Source organism: Silurus aristotelis (assembly GCF_946808225.1).
Source record: "Silurus aristotelis genome assembly, chromosome: 14".
Classification (NCBI taxonomy): domain Eukaryota; kingdom Metazoa; phylum Chordata; class Actinopteri; order Siluriformes; family Siluridae; genus Silurus; species Silurus aristotelis.
This window is the reverse complement of record NC_139587.1, coordinates 14,251,229-14,272,111: the sequence shown is the minus strand read 5'-3', so window position 1 is coordinate 14,272,111 and position 20,883 is coordinate 14,251,229. Positions and strand designations below refer to the sequence as shown.

The 20,883-nt window shown below is 34.5% G+C and overlaps 2 protein-coding genes across 2 annotated transcripts; one reads left to right on the top strand and one right to left on the bottom strand.

Annotated features, from left to right (window-relative positions):
* Positions 1 to 2,205: 2,205 nt before the first annotated feature.
* itk (IL2 inducible T cell kinase) lies at positions 2,206 to 10,819 on the bottom strand. Its single transcript, XM_083560330.1, has 17 exons — positions 10,543 to 10,819; positions 10,172 to 10,276; positions 9,678 to 9,759; positions 9,428 to 9,553; positions 9,271 to 9,308; positions 9,013 to 9,158; positions 6,932 to 6,997; positions 6,733 to 6,787; positions 6,166 to 6,245; positions 5,921 to 6,063; positions 5,518 to 5,592; positions 4,910 to 5,078; positions 4,313 to 4,529; positions 4,164 to 4,228; positions 3,950 to 4,065; positions 3,240 to 3,397; positions 2,206 to 2,625 (listed from the first exon to the last, which is right to left on the bottom strand). Exons 1-17 carry the CDS (start codon positions 10,678 to 10,680, stop codon positions 2,560 to 2,562), a joined length of 1,845 nt encoding a protein of 614 aa, XP_083416456.1. The 5' UTR covers positions 10,681 to 10,819; the 3' UTR covers positions 2,206 to 2,559.
* Positions 10,820 to 15,626: 4,807 nt separating this feature from the next.
* Positions 15,627 to 19,469, top strand: med7 (mediator complex subunit 7). Its single transcript, XM_083560467.1, has 2 exons — positions 15,627 to 15,766; positions 18,462 to 19,469. Exon 2 carries the CDS (start codon positions 18,471 to 18,473, stop codon positions 19,200 to 19,202), a length of 732 nt encoding a protein of 243 aa, XP_083416593.1. The 5' UTR covers positions 15,627 to 15,766; positions 18,462 to 18,470; the 3' UTR covers positions 19,203 to 19,469.
* Positions 19,470 to 20,883: the final 1,414 nt, after the last annotated feature.

The window sequence follows — 20,883 nt, the reverse complement described above, 5'->3', positions numbered from 1 at the left end:
AACTCAAAGACTTCCTGATAGAGATCTGCAACAACACTACAGCCTGTCAACAACCTTTTGCATTGTGTTTCTGTCATTTATGAAATATATATTTTTTGCAGTGACAGACATCATGTATTTCTGCTGAATAAAATCTTCTTTTGATCCTGAACTTAGTTTCTTTTACTTGGTATGTTAAATTTGTTACTATTGATAATAATTGGCCACAACACCAGATATCTGCAGTTATAACAATAGCATGTTATAATGAATTCTTTTATTTTTCAATGCAATTTCAGATTCATTGTTTTGTTATATTTCCTTTTTTCAATTCAACGGTAGGATTTAAATTGTGAATTGTTTTAGGAAGTCATTGATGTAAACCATAACAAATGAATTAAATCGTTCATAAATTAGCTGGGATGAAAAGTTGATTGGTTAAAGAATGTATATTATTGTGTTTATACTGTAATGAATGTTTGTACGTTGTTTAGCAGTTGTTTCAGTAACCACAGGAGGAACGTGTGGCTAGAGATGGAAGATTATGTCCACCAATCATCAGTGAGAATGTGGCCAGGCCATCTGTCAGATGAATCAGCTCAGAACAGATCAGAGTCATCTGTCGAATGAAATGAATCCTCATTTATTTAAGCTGAATGCAACTGATTGTGCTGTATAAAAAGCTAGCAATAAACTCTGATTGTTATAATTTTCTCTTATTTTATATTTAATTGCATGTCTGTGTCAGAAAAATCCATGCTTAATCATGACCAAGAGGATTGGCTGACTTTTGGGTCGGTGATCAGGTTCAACACATGACTTTTATAATACATTGGTACAAATCCATCAACCTAGTTAGCATGCAGTATTCGTCCTGAGCTAATTAACCCCACAGCACCTTGGGCTCAGATACAGCATTGCCATGTATGATTTGGACTGAGTGTGGCCTGTAGCTCGCGATGGCACAGGTATTTTTATTATGGTTGTAAAGCACTGGGCCAATTACTGTTTAATGTAACTCGCCCAGATCTGGCTCCAAAATCTGGGCCACTTCTGCAAATGACTCTGCATATTTCATCATATGATTAACATAAAATTAACTTAATTCCCAGGTAGTATCTGATCATTTGTTAGCTGCACTTTAAATCACAATTTGTAAGAAATGGTCTACTGTATAACATAAATAATAATAATAATAATAATAATGACTAATATTATTATTATTATTATTATTATTATTATTATTATGCTATAATTATTATAAAAGTATGGTATAGGACAAAACATGCACTTATACATATAGTAGCAGATTTAGATGTAATGTTTAATAAGCTTCACAAAACAGGCCCAAGTGCATTTTGGTAACTGGGAACAGATCAAACATATAACAGAAACATGCATAGAGTCTCTATTTTGTGGTCATCAAATCTCTAAGGTAGACTATGAAAATGTAGTGTTTTTGGATCTACATTTACAGTTTTTTCAATCCTGTCCACAGCAACTGATCTACAAGAAGGACTTTAGCATCAGTTAATGATACTAACTTGTTCACCGTAGTGACTCGCTCAGAAACACTGAATTGTTTGTGAACTGAACTTGTCTTGTCTGGACAGACCACAAGTATGAACAGGATCACCTACGTTTTATGGTCAGACAAATTCTGAGTGGTTTGCATGCAGACACATTCTATTAGAAGTATGAACAGCGTGCCTACATACATCTTTGACTACACCAGAAGACGACCCAGTGATAGGGTTGCCATGTTCACAATTTTCACAATAAATTCCAGATATTTTAGATTGCTCTTGATGGACCTAATGGGTTGATTCCTTTTTTTCAAGCGCTTATTATTATTATGAATATTATTATTGTTATTATTATTATTATTATTATTATTATTATTATCATCATCAGCAGCATATATCATATTAATTACATATTAATTAGCCATGTCTCTTTTCATTTGCTCCGTTCTTAAATGAGGCCATAGCTATGTGTCACTGAATTGGTGTATTCGTTATAATAGCTATTCCTTTAAATAAATAAATAAATAAATAGATAGATAGATAGATAGATAGATAGATAGATAGATAGATAGATAGATAGATAGATAGATAGATAGATAGACAGACAGACAGACAGACAGACAGACAGACAGACAGACAGACAGATAGATAGATAGATAGATAGATAGATAGATTTACATGTATTATTAAGAACACATTGTTGAAACAGTTGAAATATTGCATGTAATTGTGTGCAAAAGTGATTACTCAATAAACAGGTGGATACATACTAATACATACAATTTGGTGTTAAAAAATGCTGTGTGTTAAGTGCTATAAACAAATAATTAACAGATTTAAACATACAGTTAATGAATATTACTGAGGCTCTATCACTACTGGTTTTGGAACTAGAGTCGGAATAGGCTACTCAACAAATTTGGTTATTTATCATATTTAGGCAGTACAGAAAAACCATAGATATTAATAGAAAAAATTAATAAATAGAATATACAAATAAATAAATACAATGAACTGTAAATATATTTTCAAAAGTAACATTGATAGCTTTAAATCAGAGGTCTGAGTGAGAAGCCAGTTCATGCAAGAGCAAGACAAAGGAGGGCCGGTCTTCAGGTTTCTGTTGGAAAAAAAAAAGACATATTCACAACATACATCTATGTTTATTGTCAATGGTTATCTATGTAGATAATAATGATAAGACACTTCTCCCTATACTTAATTTTTTCCCTGCATTTGTCAACCAACTGTAAACATTTAGAGAGTATCACTTGCATTGCTGTAAACATGATTACAGAAAGGGGTAAAGCATCAGAAATTCGGGAAACTGTTTAAGGACAATGATTAATCAATTTAATTTTAAACGTAATGTTTCATGAGCTGTTTATTGAATATTCAGGGTACAGGGTAATATTCTAAAATATAAAAAGATTTTGGCATGGCCAAGACATGCAATACATTTTATCTATGAAGTAAATGTTTCTTCTTTTATTGTTAATTTTCTTTTGTGTTAAATAATAACTTTTGTAAACATTCAATAATTTGCTGATACATTATTGATTTTATTATATATTTTTGTGTCATAACCCCTAATTTGACTCCTAGGTCTGATTAAAAATGTGTTATGTTAGATTTTACCTATATACAGGAGTCATTTAAAAAGTGTAATTTTACAGAATTACAGTAACTATAAAACATTTATTTTACATACCTCTAAAAAATTAGTTTACATACCTCTTTCCAACACCAATGCATTAGCTGGTAAACAGGCTCTGGACAAAGTCTGGGTTTTAGTAATCTTAGCCCTGCATTTAGAGATTCCACTACTTCTGCATTACTTCTGCAGTCGTAAGGCAGCCGGCCTTCGCTGTAAATCTCCCACATCAACACACCTGCATCAGGGAATATGGCAAAGCACAACTCAAATTTCTTGTTATTCTTTTGTTTTTTGAAGGAATGCTTAAGGAAATATACGAACAGGCAGACAAATGACTTAAACAGAGAGATAAACTGATACATTATAATACCATTATACAACATTATAATAACATTATACAACATTATAATAAATTGACATGTCCAATTAAACACAGAAATGTAAGAAAATGGAAAAAAAAAATTATATAAAAATAATTATTCAATAAGGTTGCTATGAGACTTATAATAGTTTGTTTTATTACCCAATCATGTTTTATTATTACTATATCTTATTCATCTTTGTATTTCTCATATTAAATTATACTATCATAGTAGTTAACAAAATTCTGGTGTATATACATTTATTGTATAGTGCATGGTTATATATGTAACCACTGTTTTCAATTTCTTTAATATAATATACCATGTACCAGTAGATAAAAAATTATAAATATAGCAAAACAAAATTTTTCCCCAGATTCTTTTCATCATTGTCATTAACAACAGTTTTATCATTGTGTTCTCACCAAATGACCACACATCTGACTTGCTGCTGAACTTGCTGTATCTGATCACTTCTGGAGACGACCACTTTACAGGGAATTTGCTGTTGTGACTGGAGTATTGGTCATCCAGTACAAACCTGCAAGATGTGGCAGTATAGTGTATCATTAGGGATGCATGGTGTGTGAGAATTACTTTTTTAGAATTAAGAAAGAAAGAAAACTTTGGCTGCTTTACCTGGTCATTCCAAAATCTGAGAGTTTCACCACAAGGTCTTTTGAAACCAAACAGTTTCTTGCAGCCTGTAAAAAATGTTTTGGAGCAAATTAAGATTTCATTATTAACAAATGACTTCTGAAGGTCAGCTGTTAGAAACAAAGGCTTACCAGGTCTCTGTGAATGAAATTCGAGCTTTCCAGGTAAGCCATTGCTTCACTGACATCAACACACATGCCCAGCAAATTCTCCTGTGAAACAGACCCTTTTCTAGAGCGCAAGAAATCTGTTAGGCAGCCATTCTCCAGAAACTCAAACACTAGGTACATGGGGGACTGCTGGGTACACACACCATACAACTTCACGAGCTTTGGGTGGGATACTGTCCTGTGGTACAGTGAACAGAAGCAGATGTAAGAAGTAGCAATCACTGCCAAATGTCTGTTGAGCATGTATAAGCATTTATATAAAATTAAAAAAATTAAATGAATAACCAGTAATCAAATTAAAAACTAACTTTTACAGCAGTGTTACAGCTATAATATAGCAAAAGTTAATATTGGTAAAAACTTAAAATAAGCAAAAGGATAAACTAAAATTAGTTTCCACAAACAAGAATTTATTTATTCCCCTTCAAAAGCTCCTTTTTTTCTTTTTAAAATTTCAGCATTATTGTATTTTGTGTGTGTGTGTGGAGATTTATCATTCCATGTTTTGTTTTTGTTTTGAGGGAAACCACTGACATGGATGACTAAATCATCACTTACATCATAACCCTTGCCTCCTCTTTAAAATCCTCATCAGACATGGCTCCTTCCCGGATTGTCTTTACAGCCACCTTCTCACCGCGCCACAAGCCCTCGAACACCAGACCAAACTCACCACTGCCCAGCTCCGGCCCGAGAGTCAACTCCTCCATGTCCAACTCCCACTCTTCTGGAAAGCACAGAGACACATAGAGACTTTATGAACAAATACATATCATATATCAAATATTAGTAAAAATGTACAATCTAGAGGTGGAAGATTTACTTAAAAATCTGAAAACACAATTGTAATCGTAAACCCAGTAACTAAATTATGATATATTATTATAATTTCTCACATATTGATAAAAAAAAAATCTTTAAACAGACTTGATAAATAAAAATTTCTCTCAACCTAAAGTATCTTGTATAGTAATGGCTATGAAGCAATACCACTTCTGATTTATGATTTAATCAATAGATCAAAAAAAAAAGGCAAATCATATGCTCTTAAAAGTCTTAACAAAAATATTATTTGTCATAAAACGAGTAAGAATTAAATAAATGCACTCCTGATATCTACTTTTCAAAAACCCTGTATATTTCTCCTTACAACTATGAAGCACTACCTGATGCAAATTCCTCAATATTGGGGGAACTTCCTTGGCCTCGGGAAACACAGTGCCTCAGCCGTGTTATTAATCCTATAACAAAGCATATAACAACAGACATTTATATGCAGTAGCTGTCTCTTTTTCACACATGATGCTATGGAACAGTATCTAAACACATGGAAATATTTTCTGAATGCAAATACTAAATTGCTTTAGACAACAGCATCTAATAAATGAATGACTAAAAGTGACAAAACCAAATCGACATGTCAGATCTCATCTTTTAGATCATAACTAAATGACTGTGTATACTGTTTAATCCAATTAAAATCATTTAAAATATCCCTTGACTCATTTTATGACTAATCATGTTTAGCAGCACACCCTGACTAGTTCTGACTGGATTTTTGAAGCTCACCTGCAGCATTGTGTTGGTGATAATGAATGAGCTCTGGGATGGTGCTGAATAAATATTTTTCAGCCAGGTAATACTTGGGCTCCTTATCATCTGTCTCTCTGATCTTATAATGTTTGACCCTTGGATTTTTTTCCCCATTTGACCTGCCAAAAAGATACAATATTAAAATATTGTTTTGCAGGAAGCATGCAGTTTGAAGACAAACTGAAATATACATCGAAGTAGCTTGGAATAATGTGGTTTACCCAGGGGCTTTGGTAAACACAGACACTGTGTAAACTCCTGCATGCCGAGAGTCGCGAACCATGAATGCACCCTCCTTATTCTAATGACATAAGAATACAAATATCTGTCATAATATATACAGATTACATTTGCATGCTTTCTGCCTTAAACACAAATCCTGTGTGCAGCGAAATGTATATTATGGTAGTGTTTGTGCTAGTTGATCTTTACTAGATAGTTAGAGTTTAGTACAGCACTAAACTAAACAGACACTAAAAAGTAACTGCACATATAAGTATAATATTGTCTGTTTTTACATTTGCTACAGCTGGGACAGGAAACCTCACAGCCACACTGGTTTAAAGGTTTTGGATCTCCGTTTGAACTGTATGTGCACACTCTGCAGCTGCAACTACTGCAGGCTTGCAGAAAGCCAGAAAAAAAATTTCTTCTCGCTTGTGACAAAAAAATTACCCAATAGCAACTGCAGACTGTAAAAAAGACATTTCAGATAATAACTTTCATCTACTCATGTCTTCGTAAAATTAAAATAACGTTATGTAGTTTTGCTATTTTCGTGTATTTACCACTGCCATTAACCATTCTTCAGCTTCGGTCCGGGATATATCTTTATTGTACCATCTACAATGGACAAGGATAAAAATTTGTACATTTTAGTCTGTGTAAACATATAAGCCAAGAATGAAATCCGTTTGTACTAAAAAATTTCATTATTTCAGAATATTAATATGGTTTTATTCATGTGATTATATATGCATTTCTTACTTAAAGTGCTCAATGTTGTTTGACGGTTTTTCTTTAACATAAATGCAAGGCACGGTTCCGACGTTTCTGGGAAAAGAAGGTGAAAAGAGAAAAAAGAAAGCATGAGTTTTTGTATGCAGTGATATTTCTAAATAGTATATTGCTCGAAAAGTATAAATCAGTTTAATTAATTTCCATCCAAACACAATGTTATTCCTGTCTGGACAGCTCATTTCCTGTTTCAGTAGACTAATAGTACGTTTTGATCCAAAGCCAGTTTCTATATACAAAAAAACGATAGATGATAGATGACGGGTGATTTTCTTGTAAATCTGTACTGTACTTCCACATCAACAAATAATTACTCATTTCTGCTCAATGACAAAAAGGTCATTCAAGAGAAATCTTATTAAAAACTATAAACACCTAAAAAAAACGAAATTTCAAAATCTTTCCCTAAAATCAGCAGTTACTGAAGAGTTAGTATTCTAAATAAATTCAGCTGAATGTATATGACATACGTTTAGTAGAATTTAATGTTCATGACGCATAACCACAAATTCTTCAGGACAAAGTCTGTCGAAATCTTTGACACCAAACTATTAAGTAACTCCAAGTGGCACGAACAGCACTATAATGCTTAAGCATAAAAAAAAAAAAAAAAAAAAAAAAAAAAAAAAAAAAACAATTATGGATAAAAGTTCTAATCATCAGTTTTTACAAAAAAAAAAAATGGTTGTGTCCTTCCACTGTTAAAGCATCACAGCTGTATATTTAGATATGTAGCAATTAGGCATATGCTACAGATATATAAAAGGAAATATATTAGGCTAAAATTGACTGCAACATTCCTTTTAAGGGCAAAACACCACTTTTCTTGTTTGTTTGTTTTTTTTCAGTAAAAAGCTTTAAGTTTTTGTAGTAAAGAAGTTGAATTTGCAAGTAAGTTACAAATCTGTAACAACCGATTTCAAAGGTTCCTATTAGCCAACACTGGCATGCAGGGTAATACTCTGAATAAATATGTGCAGAAACTTTGTGGCCCTTAAACCATTTTTAATGTTGAGGGAAATTCTGGATTTAAACTCATTACTCATTAAATTGTTATTTCTTAATCTAAAGAACTAAAGACTGTAAACGCTCTTAAAAGGACTTATTGCTGTGTCTTGGTGTAAAGATGCTACAACTTTTAATTGGGAAATATATATATATATATATATTAACACTAATTTATACATTATTATAAAAAGTAGTTCCTTCTATAGTATTAATTTAAGAATGAAAAGGTGGGCAACTCTGTATTACTGTATTACTGCTACGTTTTGGGAGAACAACGAAAAAAACAGTTAAAAAAAAAAGTGGGAGCATTATAGGCTATAAAGAATTACACAGGCATCAACATCAGACAGTGGTCTAGGTTTTGAGTGTATGCTTAAGAAAAAAAACTGTTTTAGAAATTATTAAAAGCAAAATTAATATAAGCAAAAAAAACAGTGCAATCTCAATACTTTTTGTTTAAAATACGTTTAAAAGCATAGTTACATTTCAACAATTCTTTAGATTCATTTTATAGGTAATAATTCACCTAACATTTTTACACTTTTTTAGTGTGTTTTATTTTTATTATATTTTTATCCACTGTAGAGCTGCACCTCTATAATTGTGTAAGAAAAAAGCTATAAAAGAAACTATAATTTAATCTTTTACAAGAACTAACATTCTAGGACTTCCAGGTTTACCCCAGGAAAACAGTGATTGTCCAAATTCTATATATCTGGACACAAAAAATAGAAAATATTTACACTATCTACAGTCTATGATTCAATAACTCTAGATCTTCTACTTAAAATCAACTATAAGCTCTTGTAGATATTCCTCGAATTTAAGATAAGATTTGAGATAACTCTAATAAAGCAATGCGAATAATGTTTTTATTAATAGTAATGGCAGCATTTCTGAGGATCAAGTGATTCGGTTTAGGAAGGTTTGAGTAGACATATCCATAACAAAAAAACTTTTTCAAACTGAGAAGTGTATTATAAAAAAGGTTCATACTGCAACACAAAGAGGTGATAGAGGAATTGGATCTGCTGCATATTTACCCATTTTTATCCCTAACAGTCCACCAATTTTGTTCAGAGCGGTCAATTACAATGTATTCTTCATCCTTGTGCAGCGGGATGTCTGTGTCCTCTTGAGGGATAAAGTTTTTCAGAGCCACAACAATCTCCGTGTTAGAGAACCGTCGCTGTGATATAGAGGGAAAAAAAACACATACAGAATAGATTCAGGATATCCAAGCGGCACTCAGAAAGCATATCAGAGCAAAAGGATTACATATAGGATTCTATCTGACTTACCTCAAGGTCTGGCGTTGGAGGCAACGGTTTTTTAGATGCTGTGTTGAGAAAGGACACATTAAGAGAATAAACCTTATTTAAAATAAAGCATCATATCGAATGAATATATGGTATTCAAATACAGTATTATTTTTATAACAGCTGTGTTTTATTGTACCGCATCCACTTGGATAATAGTCACTGCAGCCCGGTGCCAACTTATCTGTCCTGTTACAGCACTTCCATTTTCCCTCTACCCAGAAATCAGGATGGTAGTTCAAAGCTAGGTTGTTGCCTTTTGTCTCTTCATATATAATGAAACATAAATATGACAATCAAACAGTTTATTCAGATATAATGTTGACAATCAAGAAGGAAAGAAATACATATCATTATAGAAGTTTCGTTTCTTCCTTATAGATGCTCACCCTCTTTGAGAGCTCTGACCCATTTTAGCCTGTTGTCATTGTCTGGCGCAAACACGTAAAGGTAGTAGTTATCATAGACAACCTGTAAATAAACCAAAAACAATGCAAGGTTTTAAATGTCACACACACATTTACAATACAAATGATCCAGCCATGAATAATAAATAGTGCATTTGCTGCTTTTTATTTTTATTTACACATATATATCAGAATAATCTTATCTACAGTATTTTATTGATTTCATTATTATTTTTTCGATGTGGCTATACTGAATGTGTTATACAATTTAAGCTGAAAATGGACTATTAACAAAAGAAGAAAAAACAAGATCCAATTTTGGGGTTTATTTATTAATTGTATACCAATGTAAGACCTGTTAACACCACATTCAACTAATTTATCTCTATACAACATTTTTTTTAGAACAAAATTCTGTTGATGAGATTCATCACAAATGCTCATGATATCGCACAAAAGGTTTAAAGCACTCTCACCTGGAAAGGATATTTGTATTCACAGGGAATCGGAAGGTCACTGCGTACAATTTCTACACACTTAATCCGGGCAAGTTCAATGCAGCCCTTCTGAATAGGCTTTTTCTAAAAAATAGGCAAAAGTGTCATTTGGAGTTCTTATGCAGTTCATCACATGCAGTTACTGTACTTTGAAGAACATGTTCATGAGGTTATTGTAGATATACATTTTCGAACTTTTAATCAGAGTATATTAAAGCAGTAAGGACAGAACTGTGATCTATATACAACCAATTCAATTATGTCAGTCAGAGTGATAAACAGAGACTTGTTGTTTTACAAAAAAAAAAAAAAACTCAATATGCTGTCAGAATATAAGTGCATTTACTCACCCCAGGGCGACGTTCAGAGTAGGTCAGATCCTCAGTGTTTAGCACAAAATACCTCTCCTTATAATTACAAGGGGATGTTCTTCGCTTTTGCTGAGATTTCTTGTATAAGACTCCTTTTAAAATAACTCGTGGGTACATGTTAAATTTAAATTGTCGGAGGTACACTGTTGAACTTGATGCATAATGTTGTAAACTGCCAGGTCTGCTTTAGTAACCTGTGAACTTGCAACATAAGTTGTGGGTTTCCGGTGAAACACTGCACTGCACTATTTCAACCATTTCCTTTAGTGAGACGGATGAGACATTTGAGTTTGCGCGTGCGCGCGTGTGTGTGTGTGTGTGTGTGTGTGTGTGTGTGTGTGTGTGTTTAGTAAAAGATGTATTGAGTGGATGATTTTAATTTAGGGGAATTTCATTGTAATTGTTTTTATTGCATCAGGTTGGCATGGTGGTGCAGCGGCAACTGTTGCTATCTCACTTGGTAGACTCTCCTGGTTTAATCCTCCAAGTTGGATCCGGTTTAGATCTTTTTTAAATACATATGTTCAAATGTGGATTTTAACAGAAGAAATATCCACAATGGCCAACTGCAAATATTCAACACATCATTTAAAACACACACACACACACACACAAACACACACACACACACACACACACAAACACACATACACACACACCTACAATATATCAAAAGACAGATTTTATGTGATAGGAAATCACACCTACATTCATGTGACTAAAAATAGCACGTAGAGCACATAGCCTGAATTTTAGTAAATGTTTTTAGCACAGTTAAAATAAAAACTTTGTTTTATACCATGTATTCCACAAGGAACTGCAGTTCTGTCTTACGGCTCTAAAAATTGGTCTGCATTTTCGTATAATCTAAATTATAAAAGGTGGCAATGAAACACTAGGTGTGAGCTTATTTAATTGAAAAGTAGCCTAATTATAGCAGTATAAGAATGTATGCAAGCAAAAAGCCACTTGATGTATACACTAGTTAGAGATATGGATTATCAGTGAAGAACATATATTGCCAAGATCTTCAAAAGCACATGTGTCAAGCTCAAGCCCCCTGCCAAACATTTACTACTCATCATATTAAGTTTGAACGTTTGAATCATATTAAGTTTTTTATGAATGTCACCACAGTGTGTCACTACTGTGCAAAACTATATTATTGCTAATCTGTTGTTGTTTTTTTTACCTAAAAACATTAAAGCCTAATATATCGGTTTAAGTGGTAAAATTTATAATAGTGTATACATTTAATAGCTTTAGTTCATGTCTTTCAATAGCTCACAATGATGCTGGTGCATTCACTAGTGCCTGTGGTGCTGTACTGGTAAACATAGCAAGCAGCGTGTGTTTGAATTATTTTTTGTAACCTGTTTTAAAAGTTTTGTGTTTTATCAAATCGTCTGTTTAAGTAGTGGAGTTTCAAATGCTATGGTGTGATATCAAACAACAGCAATAAATACAGTTGTTTCAGAGAAGGGTATGTTCATTTAACTAGTCTGTTATACACCAACAGTGCAAAGTAATGAAAAGTGTGTTAGAGAAGTGAAGAAAAGAGTGCAGGCAGGGTGAAGTGGGTGGAGAAGAGAGGCAGGAGTGATTTTTGATAGAAGACTATCTGCAAGAGTGTAAGGGAAAGTTTATAGGTGAAGCTGGTGGAGGTGGAGCTGGAGGTAGCAGAGCTGAAGTTAAGGTTTTCGTTGGGAGTGACGAGGATGGACAGGATTAGAATTAGGCTTATTAGAGGGACAATGAATGTAGGACATTTTGTAGACAGTGTGACAAAAGGTGCAGAGGAGGGACATGGTTTATATTGGTAGGAGAATGCTGAGGATGGAGTTTTAATTAAAATTTATTTAAAAGTAGTAAATGGCAGTTTGTACAGCAGTACAGATTTACTGTTGTCTAAAATTAACTCAACATACAACCATTATTTTTTTAAATAGCTGGCAACAATCCTCCTGGGCATGGAATTCACCACAGCTGCAAAGGATGTTGCTGGGATACTCTTCCACTCCTCCATAATTACATCACGATGCTATTATGACATATGGTGCTTTTTCACCTTCTGCTTGAGGATGCCCCACAGGTGCTCAATAGTGTTCAGGTCTGGAGACATATTTGGCCACTCCATCAACTTCAGCTTCCTCAGTCCCTTGGGCACTCTGTAAAATATTACTATACATATACACTGTATATATATATATATATATATATATATATATATATATATATACAGTACAGACCAAAAGTTTGGGGACACCTTCTCATTCAAAGAGTTCTCTTTATTTTCATGACTATGAAAATTGTAGCATCACACTGAAGGCATCAAAACTATGAAACTATGACTTATTTTCCTCACTGTACATATATATATATATATATATATATATATATATATATATATATATATATATATATATATATATATATATATATATGTGTGTATGTACAGTGAGGAAAATAAGTATTTGAGCACCCTGCTATTTTGCAAGTTCTCCCACTTAGAAATCATGGAGGGGTCTGAAATTGTCATCGTCATCGTGCATGTCCACTGTGAGAGACACAATCTAAAAAAAAAAATCCAGAAATCACAATGTATAATTTTTTAACTATTTATTTGTATAATACAGCTGCATATAAGTATTTGAACACCTGTCTATCAGCTAGATTTCTGACCCTCAAAGACCTGTTAGTCTGCCTTTAAAATGTTCACCTCCACTACATTTATTATCCTAAATTAGATGCACCTGTTTGGGGTCGTGAGCTGCATAAAGACACCCGTCCACCCCATACAATCAGTAAGAATCCAACTACTAACATGGCCAAGACCAAAAAACTGTCCAAAGACACTAAAGACAAAATTGTACACCTTCACAAGGCTGGAAAGGGCTACGGGGAATTTGCCAAGCAGCTTGGTGAAAAAAGGTCCACTGTTGGAGCAATCATTAGAAAATGGAAGAAGCTAAACATGACTGTCAATCTCCCTCGGACTGGGGCTCCATGCAAGATCTCACCTCGTGGGGTCTCAATGATCCTAAGGAAGGTGAGAAATCAGCCCAGAACTACACGGGAGAAGCTGGTCAATGACCTGAAAAGAGCTGGTACCACCGTTTCCAAAGTTACTGTTGGTAATATACTAAAACGTCATGGTTTGAAATCATGCATGGCACGGAAGGTTCCCCTGCTTAAACCAGCATGTCCAGGCACGTCTTAAGTTTGCCAATGACCATTTGGATGATCCAGAGGAGTCATGGGAGAATGTCATGTGGTCAGATGAGACCAAAATAGAACTTTTGGGTCATAATTCCATTAAACGTGTTTGGAGGAAGAAGAATGATGAGAACCATCCCAAGAACACCATCCCTACTGTGAAGCATGGGGTGGTAGCATCATGCTTTGGGGGTGTTTTTCTGCACATGGGACAGGGCGACTGCACTGTATTAAGGAGAGTATGACCAGGGCCATGTATTGCGAGATTTTGGGGAACAACCTCCTTCCCTCAGTTAGAGCATTGAAGATGCGTCAAGGCTGGGTCTTCCAACATGACAATGACCCGAAGCACACAGCCAGGATAACCAAGGAGTGGCTCTGTAAGAAGCATATCAAGGTTCTGGCGTGGCCTAGCCAGTCTCCAGACCTAAACCCAATAGAGAATCTTTGGAGGGAGCTTAAACTCCATGTTTCTCAGCGACAGGCCAGAAACCTGACTGATCTAGAGAAGATCTGTGTGGAGGAGTGGGCCAAAATCCCACCTGCAGTGTGTGTAAACCTGGTGAAAAACTACAGGAAACGTTTGACCTCTGTTATTGCAAACAAAGGCTACTGTACCAAATATTAACATTGACTTTCTCAGGTGTTCAAATACTTATTTGCAGCTGTATCATACAAATAAATAGTTATAAAATTATACATTGTGATTTCTGGATTTTTTTTTTTAGATTATGTCTCTCACAGTGGACATGCACCTACGATGACAATTTCAGACCCCTCCATGATTTCTAAGTGGGAGAACTTGCAAAATAGCAGGGTGTTCAAATACTTATTTTCCTCACTGTATATACATATATATATATATATATATATATATATATATATATATATATATATATATATATATATATATATATATATATATATATATATACATATATGTATACATACATATATATATTATATATATACACACAGTTTTGCCTTCCAAAAGGCTAATAAAATGGGAGAAGAAATTGATTTGGTCCCAGTAACACTTACAAGGACATTTACAAGACAAGCTGGACATCATGAGAGAAGGTCAGCCCAAACAGATCAAAAGAGTTTAACGTGTACATGAACCATTTATACTTTTTACATTTACTTTCCTGTAGAATTTGCACAAAAACACACAATTTGGCTTAATTTCAAATCTGTATTAAAACAATAATATATGAAAATGCATGAAAAACCAAGGGTCGTTTTATGAGGTTAATATTGATGCTTTTGCTGGAGATGATGTGGCTGCAGTGAAACGAGACTTGTATTGTGTTCATTGGGTTTTTTGTTTTAATAATGCCATTCATTCTCATAGCATGAGATACCTGTCAGTGATGCAGTGCTCTGTTATATGGCATTTCTGTATAATACTGATGGTTTCTGCAGCTGGTGTCATAATGATGGTTAGCCTCTGCTCTAAATAGTAACCACTGCATAATGGACCCTTGTGAAAGTCGCTCAGATGCTTATGCTTGCCCATTTTTTTCTTCTTTCAGAACATCATATTTAATAATGTTTATTGCTACATAATATATCACACTGTACGATAATAATTAACTTTATTTACCTATGGGTGGTTTTAGTTATGGCTGCACATTAATATGAAAACGTGAAATAAAAGATTGTAGTAATTGATAGTAAGAAAAAATCATTTGTTTATTAATTTACACATCAATATATTATCTATGGTATGATATTAGTACAAAATATTGATGTAGGTTGCAGTTTATTACAGTCCGAATTGTTGCCCACATCTTATGTATTGTTTCGTCTCCGCCGGTAAATGATTTCCCACCAATCACAGCTTCCGTTCCTAGGCACATTTCGTCCAATCAGAGGCACCGTTACACGAGTTTCTCGCGCAAAGTGAACCGGAAAGGGGGTTCTTATGTTTTCTTCTAAGCATTATTAATTAGCGAGTGATTTATACTGGTTGGGAAGTGGATTGGTACGTACTGATTTTTATTGAAACATTACAATTGCGCTTTTGAACATCATTAACTAGCCATTATTAAAGGGACTAGGTCAAAAATACCAAACGTTAGCAGCAAGCAATATAGGAAATGCGCTGAGCTAATGCTAACTGGTTTACCGTGCTAGCGTTTGTAATGCTTTACTGTTATCCCAGTGGCCCATTCTAAACGCACAGGGTTTGTGTCTAAATGTAAATTTATCAACAACCAATAAACTGCAAAATGATTAGATTTGGCAATTAGATTTGCCAGTCTTTACTTTATTATTCCATCACATGGCCATATTGTGAATGTGATGTTTCTGGGTAATAGATATAGATATTGGGGTATAAATTAGATTAGAACCTTATAATTTAAACGAAATAACATTTCTAAAATAATTTCTTTTCCAGAAGTAACTTGTACATACATTTCATTCTGTGTGGACTTTGGTCAACATTTTGTTTTTAATACGGAGCACACATTTGCTTTGGCATGGTTTCTATAAGCTTATCAAATGTCACAACATTTATTTCCATTCAGAGTTGCATTCAATTCTTTCCAAGACCTTGTTTTGATGCCTGGAGATTCGGACCGCTGTGTAAAGTTTTCTCCAGCACATCCAAAAGATTCTCAATGCAGCTAAGGTCTGGAAGCTGTAGTGACCAATCCAAGTGAAAGCCATGACTTTTGCTCCCTTAACCATTCTTTCAAATTGGAGCTGGGTTTTAAATTAGATAAAAATTTACAGACGTAATGATATATCACTTATAATAATATTTATAATATTGTCCAAAGTACAAAACTTGTCTATTGTCTCTCTCTATATAGAAGATATTGGTAGATTTGTTCTTGTACTTTTTGGGGATGATAAATCATGGCATTGCTCAGATCTTGGCATCATTCTGGCAACTTCTGGGACAGAGAGGGAAAAAATCCATTAATGGAAAAACCTGGTCTTTTAGAAAATTGTAGACTGTAGCCATCAATTATTTTAGTAATCAAGTATTCTGCCGATTATTGTAATGATTTATCGAGTAATCGGTTAAAAAGTACTTTCTTTTTATTAAAGAGCAATATTAAATGTACAAGAGAAATGTACATTTATTCCTGAAATTGAACGATTAGTCTCTATTTTGTATAATTAATTAAATGAGATATGCATAAATGAAATATACAAACATCAAAAACAAGCATTTGAACGTGTAGTAAATCGTTTACTGCTGTTGATATTTACTGCTTTTAGATTTAGTGTTTGTTCGCACAATTTTAATCGAATCATCACTGTGTCGCGAGCGAGCTGATTGCACAACCTGATGCTCGCGAGTCACGACATTGTGACTTTCCCGAAGTTACAAACAAACAGTTTACACAAGATCACTTTATTATATGACACCATTTTCACAAGATGAGGATTATTACAGCTTTTGTTTACCATGCTGATGTTTCGCATTCATCTGTGACGCCAGTGTTTTTTTTTCCTGCTGCTGCTTGACCCTGTACTCTCCGTCATTTTTATTTGTGTTATCTTACGGTCATGCTAAGCTGTAACTTAAGCAGTCCAACTTATATCGAATTTCTTTATCATTTATTGTCAATTTTGTCAATTAGTTGTTGCAGCCTACAATTCCTACATTTTTTCCGCAATTCCAAGATTTATTTTCTTGGACTTTTCTTTCCCACGATTTCGATTTTTCCCTGCAATTCTGACTTTTTTTTTTCTTATAAACATCCAACATGCAACTCACTTTATTTCTTTTTTTAACCTTGACCTTAACTGAAGCAACCCTAGATCATAATTCTTCCCCCACAGTACATTAGGCACTAGGCATAATCGGTGCATCACTTTATTCACTTCTCCTTTACACCGATACACCCATCACTCTGGAACCGCAAAATAAAAACTTTTTTTTTTTTCTGGATTAGCCCCATTTATAAGTAGTTTTCTTAAAACTGGACAACTGCATAAGCTTAATTATTTATTGAATTATCTTTGCATTGTGTATGCGGAAATGCTCTTACTTTCACTAATATACACACGGTGTGAGTTCTATTTTTCTGACATCCACCCACATTTTTTTCTCAAGGATAATAGTTCACCATGATCATTCCAGGTTTTAGTAATGCACTGGACAGTTTTATTTACTCACATTTAATAGTTTTAATAACAACTTAACTCCGTAACAATAAATTGACCCTTCTGAAACAAAGTAACAACTTCTCCATGACCACAGGATGAGTTTTCTGACAATCTTGTTTAAAAAATGAGAAGCTACTTGCTGCGTCAGTTACAGTTGCATAACATGTTGCCAGCTGAAACATATTAATCACTTTAGTAATAATCCCTTGAATGACGGTTACCCGTTTGTTCAGTTTTTTTGGCTGGGAAGTGTTTAAAACTCAACTGTGTCTAACAAATCTACTTTAGTATTTACATGTTTTATATTGAAGTGACTTTAAATAATATGAGGCCAATTTTAACCAGTGTTTAGTTCACAGAATGATCGAAAATCACTGAAGGTATGAATTTAGTCTGTATAGATGAAACTGTTTTAGAGAATACATATTTTTATATATATCTTCTCATGATATGTACATTTGTACATTTTAGTTGCAGTCTGCAAGCAGCTTTTACTTTAGAACACATTTGAATTAGACATTTCATCGCCTTCTTTTTTTCTTGTTCGTCAGGCCGTCAGAATGGGTGAGCCTCAGCAGGTCAGCGCCCTTCCGCTTCCACCGATGCAGTATGTCAAAGAATACACAGATGAAAATGTCCGTAAAGGACTGGCCCCTAAACCACCTCCTCCCATTCGGGATAATTACATCATGTTTGGCAATCCGTTCCAGTGTGATGACCTCGTCATCCGGCCTCTGGAGAGCCAGGGCATTGAAAGACTGCACCCGATGCAATTTGACCACAAGCGAGAGCTGAAGAAGCTTAATATGTCCATCCTAATTAACTTCCTGGACCTACTGGACATCCTGATCAAAAGTCCAGGCAGCATTAAGCGGGAAGAAAAACTGGAGGACCTGAAACTTTTATTTGTCCACATGCACCATCTGATTAACGAGTATCGGCCTCATCAGGCCCGTGAAACTCTGCGAGTGATGATGGAGGTACAGAAGAGGCAGAGATTGGAGACAGCTGAGCGCTTCCAGAAACACTTGGAACGTGTCATTGAGATGATCCATGGCTGCCTTGCCTCACTGCCTGATGACTTGCCCCAACCCGACACCTCTAGCAAGTCTGGAGCGGTGGTTCCAGGTTCAGGGGTTGATGTTAGACTGAAAACTGAGCCAATGGATGTGGAGGAGGCTGGGGTTAGCTGCATGGCAGGACAGACAGACAAAAATTTATCGGCTACCGCAAAGGAAAAAGTATGGGATAAAGATGCTATAATGTGCAGTATCATCGATGAAATGACGTAAAACTCATTGCATATTTTCCTTTTTTGTTTTGCTCTGGGGTAAACATCGGATTGGAAAAATGTATTCCAGCATGACAGTAGCAGTCATTCAAGCTTAGGAGGGGAACTGTTTTTTTCAATAAATGACCTTTTGAAATTCTGTACACAATAAAAAAAAAACAAACAAAGAAAATAAGGTATTTTTGCACCTTGCTTACATCTTCTATGCCTCTCCTTGTTTGTGGAAATGGTCAGGTTCTTGTTTCTAATAAAAGCTGTGTTTTACTAATTGCTTTCAGTATAGTCTGTGTGCCTTAGAGTTTCCTGTAATCTGCACAAACCTGTATGATTTACATGTTTAAAACATAATGCTAATGAACCTACACCTTATCTGCAGCACTCCTACAACCACACACATTATACAATTCCCTCAGGCAAATATCATGGTGTTACCTAGATGTTAATATTTAATCTGTTATGGTCATTGTTATGAAAAAAACAAAAAAAAAAACAAGAACGACTACGTTTGATTTATTTAGTTGATAAGTGTTTCATTATATGAAGAGCTTGTGTGTTAAGCACAGACAAATGGGATGAATTAACATATTTTTAAGAAATATATGCATGCATCTTGCATACATAACATGGCTCCCTCCCTCTCTCTCATTTATATATATATATGTATATATATATATATATATATATATATATATATATATATATATATACATATATATATATATTTTTTTTTTTCCCCCTTACAGGTGCATGTATTGGTGAGATGAACAGTTTTGTTCCACTTTTTGTGAACTGCTGACAATATTTCTCCAAAACTACAAATAACTATTGTTAAGAATGTATATTTAAATGAAATGACAACACGTCAAAATAACTCAAGATCATGCAGTATTTGCAGCGCTTTAATAACTCAAAGCAAAATGCAAATAGTTTGTAAACAAATTGTGTTAATGCTTTGGCTAAATAACATTAGGAAATCAGTATTTGGTGGAATAACCCCGATTTGCAAATACAGCTTTCTTGCGTTTTGGCCTGCTCTCCACCAGTTTTTCACATTGCTGTTGGGTAATATTATACCACTCTTTTTGCAAAAAACAAACAGCTCAGCTTTGCTTGATGGTTTGTGACCATCCACCTTCCTCTTGATGACATAACAGAGGTTTTCAATAGAGTTTAAATCTGGAGATTGGGCTGGCCATGAGCAGGTCTTGATCTGGTGATCCTCCATTCTGACTCTGATTGCTCTGGCTGTATGAGCTGGGGAACATTGTCTCAGCAGAAGGAAGCAAATGTTCTTCTAGAACAACCCTGTACTTGTCTTGAATCATGCACCCTTCACAAAGACAAATCTGTCCAATTCCAGCCTTGCTGAAGCACCCACAGATTATCACTGACCCTCCTTTATATTTTACAGTTGGTGCACGACACTGTGGGTTGTAGGCCTCTCCAGGTCTCCGTCTAAACATAACACAACCGGGTGTTAGGCAAAGCTGAAAATTGTACTGTATATACTGTATACATGAGACAGGCCCATATGTATTAGGACAGTGACTTTCAACTGAAGCACTAAAGATTGCCATGAAGACTTGAACTCTCATTTAAGTAGTTTAATATTTTTATGACAAAATAAAGTAGATGGAAGGTTTGAAGTTAATCAGATTACAAGTGTTACATTTGGTGGTTGA

What these genes read in the sequence shown, in the direction of transcription:
- itk (XM_083560330.1), bottom strand. Translation starts at nt 10,680, where the DNA reads ATGTACCCACGAGTTATTTTAAAAGGAGTCTTATACAAGAAATCTCAG. An exon ending in CTCCAACGCCAGACCTTGAG is followed by an intron (nt 9,159 to 9,270) that starts GTAAGTCAGATA and finishes TCTATATCACAG; the next exon opens with CGACGGTTCTCTAACACGGA. An exon ending in AAGAATGGTTAATGGCAGTG is followed by an intron (nt 6,246 to 6,732) that starts GTAAATACACGA and finishes TTATGTCATTAG; the next exon opens with AATAAGGAGGGTGCATTCAT.
- med7 (XM_083560467.1), top strand. Translation starts at nt 18,471, where the DNA reads ATGGGTGAGCCTCAGCAGGTCAGCGCCCTTCCGCTTCCACCGATGCAG.